Source organism: Nannospalax galili, unplaced genomic scaffold (assembly GCF_000622305.1).
Source record: "Nannospalax galili isolate Female #2095 unplaced genomic scaffold, S.galili_v1.0 scaffold807, whole genome shotgun sequence".
Taxonomy (NCBI): domain Eukaryota; kingdom Metazoa; phylum Chordata; class Mammalia; order Rodentia; family Spalacidae; genus Nannospalax; species Nannospalax galili.
This window is the reverse complement of record NW_008355917.1, coordinates 363,164-375,288: the sequence shown is the minus strand read 5'-3', so window position 1 is coordinate 375,288 and position 12,125 is coordinate 363,164. Positions and strand designations below refer to the sequence as shown.

The 12,125-nt window shown below is 43.6% G+C and overlaps 1 protein-coding gene across 1 annotated transcript in view; it reads right to left on the bottom strand.

The window, feature by feature from the left end:
* Window positions 1-12,125, bottom strand: part of Nell1 (neural EGFL like 1) — a gene marked incomplete at both ends in the record, with an annotated part of 478,314 nt that overhangs the window by 133,633 nt on the left and 332,556 nt on the right. Inside the window, 1 exon segment of the mRNA XM_008853837.1 lies at window positions 2,834-2,956. Coding sequence (XP_008852059.1) covers window positions 2,834-2,956 — 123 coding nt within the window.

The window sequence follows — 12,125 nt, the reverse complement described above, 5'->3', positions numbered from 1 at the left end:
GGGGAGGGGGTGAGGGGGAGAGGGAAATATAATGTATCTGGGGGAAGAACAGAAGAAAGAGAAGGAAGGGGGCAGAGCAGAAGGAAATGGAAAATCCCCCACTACCTCAGTAGTTAATTCAGATTTGGCCATATCTTTGAGCAGAGTGATGACGTCAGTCTCTCAGAGCTCCAGGGTTTGGCGGTGGGGTGGAGGGGGGTGAGATAGCACATGTGAGCCACAGATAGTTATTAAAGCTCTTTCCATCCCACAAAGTGAACACTGCATACAGGGACATCAGCTGCCTGGAAAGACCATCTCAGTTTGAACATATATAAATGTTGCATGTGCCCCTAAGGCAGGCAGGACTCAGTGCCGACCTCCAAGCTCTTCATCTGGTTCTTTGGCTGCACTTCATGGCTTCCCCCATGGCAACATTCATCAGACACAGGACTGTCCTTCCACAGAGGTCAGCGTGACTGACCATAGGAATCAGGCTGACTCCCCTCTAATTCATGACATTTGAGGGCAGATGTGCTTGTCACACCTGGAGTCTGCAGACACCGGGTCAGTATCTCAACTCCCACTTTTCAGGCTGGATTGACAAACTCCACAAACGTGAGGCTGCTGCATGTCAGGACAGCAGGACCGCCTGCCCACCGCAAGTGCACTGAACAAAAGCAGTTAATGCTACTTCATGAAGTAACAGAATTCTAGGGCGAGAGCCACTAAAACCAGCCCCAAGTTGCTTCTTAGAGTCATAGCGATGGCAGGCAGGGACCAGACAGCACACAGGCATAGGTGAATACTTTTGCTTTGCTTTGCTTTGCTTTAGAAATAGCCTCATCAGCCTTTAAAAAACCCAGCACTCGTGGAACATTTTAAGAAGGATATAAATACTTCATACATTAATTCCTATTGGAAGACAAGCAAATAATATGGAATTCATATCAACAGGTGAATGCTGTTTTGTTCAAATGTCCGCGGGTAAGAAGACATATGAGCTGCATGTTTTCTGTCTTTACATAAGGAGGTGCGCAGATATTCAGAAGTAATAAGTCAGATAGGCACTAGCACTAGATACACGCTCTTGCAACTTGATTTTATTTTTTTCCTAAAATAGTCTTAAATGTCTCCCAGTGTGCATGTTCATGTCTGTGAGTGTGCATATGTGTATAAATTTTGTATATATATATATATGTATATGTGTGTACATATACATATATGTATATATATGATTATAGTTTTAAACCACTGCATTCTACTTTATGAGTAAATATAGCTAACTTAACAAGTATTCCATTACTAATGGATATTAGGAGGTTTTGTAACTCACTATGTGTATAATATTACAACATCTCTCTATGTAATTTGTCTTTCTTTGTGTAATTTACTAGAATACGTCTGTCTGTCTGTCATCTGTCTGTCTCGCTCTCTGGCACTGAGTATTGACCTCAGGGCCTCATATCTACTAAGCAAGTGTTCTATCACTAAGCTATAACCTCAGCTCTCTATTATTTTTGCTTTACTTTCTATTTTATTTTTTTTCTTTAGTGGCAGAATCCAACTAAGTTGCCCAGATCAGCCCGAAACTCATTCTGCAAGCCTTGAGTAGCCTTGAATTTACAACTGTCTGCCTTGGCTTACAGGCACAGGATTGTACTACCAAGCCCAGCCTCTAGAATGTATCTTAAGAGGTAAGAATTGAGGGAATAAAGAAAAATATGCTTTGAATGTTGGTATATTGGTGTTGAAGGCAGCTTTCCTGGTTTCACTCTCTTAGACATGTGACTGTGCATATCATGCAAATTAATCCTTTAACTCTCCCCACCGCTCCAAGGCACAAATATGGTAACTTAGTCCTTGTAGTTTGTTTTCATGAGCAATATGATATCTCTGCAGAGTAGTTCTGATGACGTGCTGTGCATCACTAGGTAAGTGGCTATGCCTCTCTGTCTGAATTTATCACCTCTGAGAGGCAGAGGTGATACTTTTACACTGTCTCCTGGTTTGGGTTTCTGTTCTCTTTGGTTGATTGGACTGGTTAACACATAGTTAGCAGAGGACTATAGCATGTCAGGTGCGTTCCATTCCTAGAGATGAAGTTGAGGGAGAAGGCTCACTTGCACTCTCACCGCACGGCAGAAAATTCAGAGACAAACACACATGTGTAGTGCTGAGTCAGCTTGCTTATGAAAAGCAAATCCAACGAGGATTGGGCTAAGAAACACTGAGGATGCCAATACCGACACAATCATCTCATATTTCTGTGATGCATCTACATCAGAACAGAGACGTTGAGCATCCATGGAGGCTCAGGGATGAGCAGGAACCAGTGTTCTTGTGTAGAGGGACTGAGGGAGGGCAGAGAGCAGTCAGCGGAGGGGAGGGAGCCAGGAGCAAGGCCCTGTACTCCCATAAGAAGGAGGGCTACACTGTTACCCTAAACGCAGTGCAGAGCCAAAACACTGGGGTGAACTTCAAGTGCGAGTTCTTAAGTGTTAAGTTTCTCTGTCAAGCAGGTACTTCCAATGTGGGCAGGACTGATGCCCACCTGATCCCTATGCACAACTCGTAGCACTTAAACTTCACCTAAAAATTAGGACTTTCCCCACAAGTTTCAAGTTTCTAAGAAAGGCAAAACCAGACAGAGTCTATGGACCTGTGCCCTTATGCATGCCCACAACACAGCTGCTAAGACTTGCTTTCATGCACAGTGCCCCAGTCAGCAGATAGATCAGGAGCAGGAACGGGCTGTGCTCAGCATCACGGGGGCAGTGAGGCTCTCCCCATGAGCACGGACAGCCCAGGGAGCACGGCAGCAGGAGGCTGTCCCACAACACAGCAAGCCTACCTCGGCAGATGGTCCCGTTCCCCACATAGCCCGGCTGACAGGTGCAAGTGTGTCCCTGGACGGTGTTGGTGCAGATCGCGTTCTTGTCACAGTTGTGCTGCCCGTTGCTACAATCATCATGTTCTGCAGGGTGGGAGAGAGAGAGGAGACGCCCTCACGTAAGTAGGAGTGACTGGTACTGGAAAAGTTTTTTGGAACTCATCAAAAAGAATGGCAGTGATGGACTGGAGCGATGGCTCAGAGGTTAAAGAGCAATGGCTGCTCTTGCAGAGGGTCCAGATTCAGTTCCCAGCGCCCACACTGTGGGTAATAACCACTGGTAACTCCAGTCGCTGGAACTCCGATGCCCTCTTCTGGCCTCCACAGGCATTGTACACATATAGTGCACGTATATACATGTAGGCAAAATACTCAGATACATAAAATAAAAATAAATAAATAAATTAGAAAAAAATTTAAGAATGGCAGTGACCAGCCAGACATGGTGGCTCATGCCTTTAATTCCAACACGTGGGAGGGGGCTGAGGCAGGAGGAGGCCAGGTCCAGGCCAGTGTCGGGGCCAGAGTATAATGCGGCCAAGCTAGGCAATATAACAGACTCTATCACAAAAGAAATAGAAGGGAGGGAGGGGAGCACGGGAGGGAGGGAGGGAGGGAGGGAGGAAGGACAGGAGGGAGGCTTTTTGTTCCTGATGTAGTTGAAACTTCAGTAACCCTAAAACATGGGTATTATGATCCCATTTTCAGGTAAAGAAACCATCAAACTATCAAGTCCCGCAGTTGGCATGTGGCTCTAAAGCCACAAGTGACTATGGACCTCCACCTCCCTCTGGAAGCATCTGACAATATCTGAAGAGATCTTCGGTTGACATGACCCCAATCAAGAAGAAGTACTATTGGGATGTCAAAGATAGTGGCCAGGGTTGCTGCTAAGAATCACTCAATACACAGGAGTGCCCCACCCACCACGACAGAGACTCTACCAGCCCAAATCTCAAGAGTGTCACCACTGAGAGTCCTTACCGTAGGACTTAGCAGACCACATGGTTGCTTCTATGGTTATTTAGCACAAAGGCCATAAATTCAAATGGGAAGGCCCAGCTAAAAGGGCCCCGCAAAGCACGTTTACCATGAAGCTTTGTCAAGTCACAGTACAAGGCCCTGAGTAGTGCAGATTGGCTCTTAGGGCCCCATATAAGGGTTCTCACTGGAGTAAGTCTCCAAATGACTCGTGTTCATTGGCCTCAGAATTAACCTTTGGATTGTGAAGTGATATTGTTGTATCGATATTGAAATACGTATGGCATAGTAAACTGAGGGGAAGTTGATCTATGCTAGACAAGAGAGTGAATCTTTCCAAGTTAGAGACACCTTTCACAAGTAACTGTCCTCTTGTGTTCCTGGTGCTTATAGCTATTTAAATGAGTGCTCTGTAAATAAACAATATGGAAAAGCATATACCCTTTATTTCCTTTAAGACCCCTTAGTACAGCTTCTTAAACACTGAGAAGAAAGTCAAGTAAAGGTACTGAAACCACAAAAGGTTGTAATCAGGAGTGGAAACCCCTTTAGAAGCTCCAAAGAGTGCTAATTGGAACAAAAATAAAAATCCAATATAGAGTGCTCAGTGAACTGTAAAATCAATGTAGTGATCAATTGAAATGTCTATCTTTGTTAATTGTTATTGTAAATTTCTTAACAAGGCTCTCACACTGGGAAAGGTTAAATCTTACAAAATAGAGCTGAGGTAATGTGCAGAAATACATTGGACTCACTTTGATACTTGAGATTTTCCAGTTTTTCCTGAGGCCTGAAGACCAATCTAAACTGTCAGAGAAAAACGTGTGCAGGTTAGTGAGCAGAGAGAGGAGAAGGGAAAATTTATGAGGACACACTGCTACCCTGAGCAAAAGTCACCTTCAGCATGCTCCAAAATAGGACCAACCTGTCGCTGTCCAACCCCATGTGTACACCCATCAAACACGGAGGGTACGCGGTGTGAGGCCAGGTGAGGCAGGAACAGAAGCGAGTAAGGACACAGACTTCGGAATTCTCATTCTCCTTATTAAAATTCATACCATAAGCAATTATTACGGTCTGTACTGGGACCGTAAAGATCAGTAGATACGTTCTCCACTCATACGAATGTTTCAATAGCATACAACCTCATTCCTGTCTACGCCTCTAGGTTCCTCACGTTGTTTTGAGGGCCCCAAATACTCCCCTCCAATATGATTAGAATATCTATGTCCCTGTGTGGCTTTAAATACCTCAGATCCATTATTATTTTTTTTGCCATAAAACTTTCTATATGTGCTCTCTAGACCACATGAATTTCACTAATCTCAGGAATTTATGCGGTTTTATTCGGAAGCAATCATACACTACCACACTGTGATATTTTCATGTTTTGTCATAAATGCCTCAGTTAACTTTGAAGAAAGTTGTAGTATATTCTGGGGGTCACATTGAAGCCCTCACCTTACCTAGCAACATTTCAGATAATGGCAATGAACCAAATGTGCTAAACACTGAGCTATATTCTGTGTTCTCCGCCCCTTAAGTCCCCCAACAACCATGAGATAGACGTTTCCCATTTTCCAAGGAAGGAAAGAAGAGACAAGACATTAAGAAACTTGCCCAGAATCATAATATGGGTAAGCAAGGGCCTCAAGTTTGTGACTCAAACACCAGGTGACGTGTCACAACACCAAGCAGTCAGTGGAAGCCACCTGGTCGTGGCTGAAACTAACCCTAGACTCGGGGAGTGACCTCATCACGTCAAAGATAAACAAGCTCCTGAACTTGCCCTGAATTCACAGACAGTGCCTATGCATTTCTTGAAAAGACAGGCTCTATCCTGAAGAACAAAGGCTATGAAACTCCCATAATGCATTAACTGTAGTCTTGCCCAAGTGTGCAAAATGACTAGACCTTTAAAACTGTCTGACAGAGAGGACCAAGGAGGATATGCTCCCTTCTAAAAGTATCAAATCCCTTTCCAGATGCTTCAAATTCTGAAAAAGTTAAAAAAAATGTATAAACACTTGTGAAGGGAAACACAGCCCAGAGTTAGTGAGCACAGACTTAGTGAGCACAGAATCCAGAAGCAGATGTCCCTGGCTTCAGAGCCCGGTTTGGCAGTTTCTAGCTATTCAGTTTCTGTGTGTCTTCAATGCCTAATCATAAATGTCAATCACAGGCCCTGTCTCCTGGGATCTCCATAAAGGCTAAATGTAGGGACTGGAGAGGTGGCTCAGAGGTTAAGATCATTAGTTGCTCTTACAGAGGACTCAGGTTCAGCTCCCAGCATCCACAAAATGACTCACCACTGTTCATAACTCCAGTTCCAGGGAATCTGACACCCTCTTCTGACCTCCTCAGGCATTGCAAATGCATGCAGATAGAACAGGCATACACACAAAATTGAAAAAAGAAAATGTTTTACAAATAAAATAAAAATATGTTAATTTTGGTAAAATATTCATAAAACATTGCTGCCAGTAAGTACTCCCAAGACTGGGTTACTCCTTCACAAGTGTTGCTATCACTACTTAATGATGACACCACAATTAGTTTTGGAGACTCTTAACTACCAAGTGGAGAAGTCACTGTATAGTGTGATGGATATATGTCACATGTAAGACTCTGAGTACCACTTGGCTCTCAAGATTTTTCTTCATTTTCCTAAAAATTTCATAGGTTTACTTATTGCCTTTTAACTGACAGTCAATCTTGTCTAATTTTAAAATAAGATATGAGTTTAGGGAGAAGTCTTCCAATTATCCATGCCCAACCTAGTATTTGTTGAAAAGGCCATTCTTTTCCCATTAAATTGATACTTTGGTCAAAGTTAGTTATATTTGGCATGTTTCTAGGTGTTCTGCCTCTCTCTCCCTCCCTCTCGCTCTCTCTCCTGTGTGTGTGTGTGTGTGTGTGTGTGTGTGTGTGTCTTTACTCCTCTACCAACACCACATTGGTTCTGTTATGACGTCACTGCAGAAAGCCTCATTGCTAAGTGGAGAGCTAGTCCCAGTCCATTCCTCTTTCTCACAATTGCTTTATGTGCCCTGGTTCTTGTGCATTTCTACATAAATTATAGGTTAAGCTCGTTCAGATTCTGATAAGTACCATGTTAAATTGTATCCCAGTTGTGGAGAATTCAGGACTCTCCTTTCCTGAGTTTTCTAATTTGTGAACAAGGTACATATTACTGTCAATGTGGATAATCCTTCCTTTATTTCATTAGTGTTTTATAACTTTTAGTGCATAGATTCTGTTCATAGTTTGTTATATTTATAGCTAGGTATTTTATCTGAGTTGGAACAATTGTATTTGATATAATTATTTCACCTTGGTTTATACATAATTGGTTCCTAGAGTAGAGAAATGCTATTGATTTTGCAGTGTTGATTAATCTGGTAGCTGGTGACCTTCAAAAATTCATCCTTTTACATATTCTTTAAGTCATTCTATGATAGCCATGCTGTCTACAAATGAGTATTTCTCCCTTCCAGTCTACATGTCTTTAAATAAATGCCATTTGTTGGCTTCGTATTCTAGCCAAGTCTTCAGGCTCTGTGCTGCCCAGAAGTGTTTAAACAGCACATCTTAGAGGTAAAGCACTCCATCTTCCTCTATTCAATGCAGCGTCAGCCCCACCAGACACCACTTAGCCCAGGCCGAAGGAAGGCAGAAATCCAGCACTCACTGAGAGTAGATTCAGAGTGGAGAGTTGGTTAGTATCCCATTACACCATCCTGTGGAGTCTTCCTGCTGATAGTGGGAGTGGTTGCTAAGCTCTCTGCCGAATCCCAGGGTCATGACTCCAGAAGGAGAATCAGAGACACCCTGCTTCTACCCAGCAGATTCCAAGGAGCTTGTGGTTAAAGGACGGTGCACATTCTCAAACAAGTTTCCTCTTGTTGGGCCCATTTCTCCTGGTTCCTTCACCAAAGGACGTTTGCTGTCTTTGTGGTGTTTTCTGCTGTGCCTATTCTAGGTTCTATGAGGCCCCTGGTTTCCTGAGCACATATCCAGAGGACGTGGCCGATAAAAAAAGAAAACTTATGATTTTCACCTCCTTGTTCCTTAAATCCCAAGGCTCCTGTGTAGTCTCTGTTCTCTACACCTCCAGGTCTGCCTATGCGCTTGTGTGATAGCCCTGGGCTTTTTAGAGGGAGGATCTAGAGGGCTCAGCAGTCAAGAGCACTGACTACTCTTGCAGAAGACTTAGGTTCGAATCCCGGTAACCACATGGTGGCTAACAACTGTCCATAACTCCAGTTCCAAGGGATCTGATGTCCTCTTCTGTTCTACATGGGCATAGCATGAAATGGGTGCACTTACACACTTGCAGGCAATACATGCATATACATAAAATAAAAATAAGTAAAATATTTATTGTGTGTATTTCATACAGAACATCTCAAACAATCTTAATAATCTTTATACACCCATCCCCACTGGCACCCGCCCATAGCCTCCCCACCCCACTGGAGCCCATGTACTCTGCCCTCCCTGTTACTGTCCACTGTGTTGTCAGAGCCCATGTACTCTGCCCTCCCTATTACTGTCCACTGTGTTGTCAGTGTCCACAGCTGCTCCTCAGTGCAGTCCATCCTCTGAGTCCAGTCAGCCTATCTAAAGTTCCTTGTTTTAGGAAGATCAATTCTTCCTCATCCAGCAGGAGTCAGTTGCCAACATTCCTTCAGACAAGATTGAGGTCTGCTGTTCACTATCCCAGTTCTGTGCTGGGTTACTGTCTGCCTGAGTTTTCATGGGACTCGTGTATGCTGACACCATTGCCATAAAATCATATGAGCAGGTTCCCAGGAGCTCGTAGGACCCCGTTTCCATATGGTCCTGTGCCTCCTCCCCGGCTCTTACAATCTTTCTGCCCTGCTCTTCCACAATGGTCTCTGAGCCTTGGGTGGATGAAGGGGTCCTGTCTAGAGACAATTATTCAGCAGACTCTTAATCTCTACACTTTGGCCATTTGTGACCTTTCATGTTCCTGGCCCTCCGCTGCATGAGGGAGCTTCATTATTGAGAACTGAGAGATTCATTAGTGTCCTCTTCATTATCCCTGTTCTGTGTTCCATGAGCCTTAGGTGTGGAGGTTGCATTGTAGATGTGTCCCTTAGGCCTGGGCAACTCATAGACAATGTCCATGTGTGACCAGTTGTGGTACTTGGTAATAGTCCCTGACTGCTGCAGAATGAGCTTCTTTGATGGGTGGTGACTGGGGTATTTGTCTGTAAATATAAGGATACATATTTTGCGTGTAGTAAGAAATCATATTAGTTTAGCAATGTGAGAGTTTGGGGGCTTTCTCTAAGATCTATGACCACTCTGGCCATGTGTATTAGGTTATGTTACAGTACCACATTTGAGTTTCCTCTGTTTGAGTGGGCTTTTAGACAAATTGGGTAGCTTTTGATCTTTTTTTTTTATTGAGCCTTTAAAATTTCATACAACATTGCCCACTCAAATCTAGACCCCTCCCCTATCCACACCTCCCCCTAATCTCCCACTGAACCCTACTGCTGAGTCCTATTCATTCAGGTGTTTGTACCCAAATGTCCTTCAGTGTAAATGGGTCCACTGGAGTCTAGTCAGCCCATCTAGTGGTCGCAGGTAAGTCATACTCTCCCTCACCCAGCAGCAATCAGCCTCAAATAGTTCTCAGTCTAGTGCTGGCCTGCCACCTATTTCTCTCCTCCCCTTTGGGATCTTGTTTATTTGAGCTGACATGGGTCCTGCACTTGATGCCACCGCTGCCACAGGCTCACATGAGCAAGCCTCCAGTGTTCATGACCCAGCCCTGGCTCTTACAATCTTTCTGCCTCCTCTTCCTCAATGGTCCCTGAGCCGTGGGTGGGTGAGGTTCCATGTAAGAGTCCCATCCTACACTCTACAGCCTCTTATTCTCCAAAACTTGGCCAGTTTTGGTCTTCTGTTTGCATCACACTAATGTACATGGAAGCCTCACTGGTGAGAGTTGAGGGCTGCATTAGCCCTCTCTCTACCCCTTATTCCAGTATGTTCCATGAGACTCAGTTGTAGAGATTAAACTACAGATGTGTCACCTAGCATGGGGCATCTCCCAGGTATATGCTCTCTGTGCCTGACTAGATATCCAACTCTGCAGAAGCCTCCATCTGTTGCAAAAAGAAGTTTCTTTGATGAGTGCTGTATGGCATCCTGTCACTCTAAGGAAGGTCTCTTCTCTCTGGCACTGCGTTCCCTTCCAAGCAACTCCCAGGTCTACATATGCATTAATGTTCAGACACTCTATGTGCATTTCTCACAGGGTTTCTAGGGCATCACTTTTCCCTCCAGGTTTCCTCGTCCCTGAGATTCACTCATTTTGCCATCTTTCCTGTCCTGACTTCCCTCTCTCTCCCACCCCATAGTCCCTTGCATGTCCCTCCCTCCTCTCCTTCCACTTTTTCCATCTCCCACAGGTAACACCTGTTCCCTACTATCTCCCTTTCAGGTTGTTTCTTGTCCTTTACCTCCATGTATCCTTTCCATCTACCTGGCTCCTGGTGTTATATAAGGATTTATACACTCATATATAAGGGATTGGTGCTATGGCTCACAAATGAGGTAGAACATACGCTGCTTGCTTTTCTGTGTTCATGTTACTTCACTTAGTATAACACTCTGCTCCATCTGTTTACCTGCAAATTTCATAATTTCATAATTTTCTCACTGCTGAGTAGAACTCCATTGTGTAAATATACCACATTTTCATTAACCATTAATCAGCTGAGGGACATTTAGGTTGTTTCCATTTCTTAGCTACTGTGAAAAGAGCAGCAGCAAACATGGATGGACAGGGATCTCTGCAGTAGGATGAGTCCTTTGGGTATATGCTTATATGCAGTATATGCTTATGGGTATCATTGGATCATATGTGAGGCTCATTTTCATGTTTTTTTGAGGGTTCTCCACACTGCTTCCCACAGTGGTTGTGTGCGTTTGCGTTCCCACCAGCAGTGAACGAGCGTTCCTCTTTCCCCACATCCTCTCCAGCATTCGGAGTCTTTTGTTCTCTTGATCTTGGCCAATCTGACTGGGGTGAGATGGAATCTTAGAGTGGTTTTTATCTGCATTTCTCTAATTACTAAGGACGTTGAGCACTTTTTAAGGTGCTTCTTAGCCATTTTAATTTCTTCATTTGAGAACTCTCTGTTTAGGACTACCACCCATCTTTTTATTGGGTCATTTATCTTCTTATTTCTTTCTTTCCTGAGTTCTTTGTATATTCTGGATATTAATCCTCCATCAGATGTGTAGCAGGTGAAGATTTTGTCCCACTCAGTGGGTTTCCTCTTCCCTTCTTTTTAAGGTGCTTCTTAGCCATTTTAATTTCTTCATTTGAGAACTCTCTGTTTAGGACTACCACCCATCTTTTTATTGGGTCATTTATCTTCTTATTTCTTTCTTTCCTGAGTTCTTTGTATATTCTGGATATTAATCCTCCATCAGATGTGTAGCAGGTGAAGATTTTGTCCCACTCAGTGGGTTTCCTCTTCCCTTCCTTGATTGTTTCTTTTGCTGTACAAAAGCTTTGTAATTTGATGAGGTCCCACTTACTGACTGTTGACCTTAGTGCCTGAGCAACTGGTGTCTGGTTTAGAAAGTCCTTCCCTATGCCTATAGCTTAGAGGGTGATGCCTATGTTGTCTTCTAGCAGTTTCCATGAGCATGGTAGGTCTTTCCATCTCCTATTGTCTTCCTCTATCTCTCTCTTTAGAGTTTTAGAATTTTCGTTGTAGAGATCTTGAATGTCTTTGGTTAGGTTTATTCCTAAATATTTTATTTTTTTTCAGGCTATTGAGAATGGGAGGGTTTCTCAAGTGCTTTTTCTGATTGCTTGTTATTGGTATATAGAAAGGCTACTGTAAGTTGATTTTGTAACCTGCCACTTTCCTGAAAATATTAACCAATTCTAACAGTTTACTAGTGGAATTTTGGGGATCTTTTATGTAAGTAAATTAGTTTTTAGAGGGAGGACCTAGGAGACATGGGGCAACCCTGCTTAGCTTTATGTAGAACGTCCCACTGTATTTAGAAAAGAAGTGTCCTATGTGTGAGTTCGTCTTGCTGCTGTAGACTGAAGACTAGCTGATATTTTGGAACTCGTCAGACCTTCAGCACCGGATTGGGACTACTGAGACATCCAGCCTTGTGGACTGAGCAACTACAGATTCTCAGCCTCTCCAGTGTGGTGTAGCTATTGTTGGACTACTCGGACTCTATCCTGTGAACTAAGCTGATA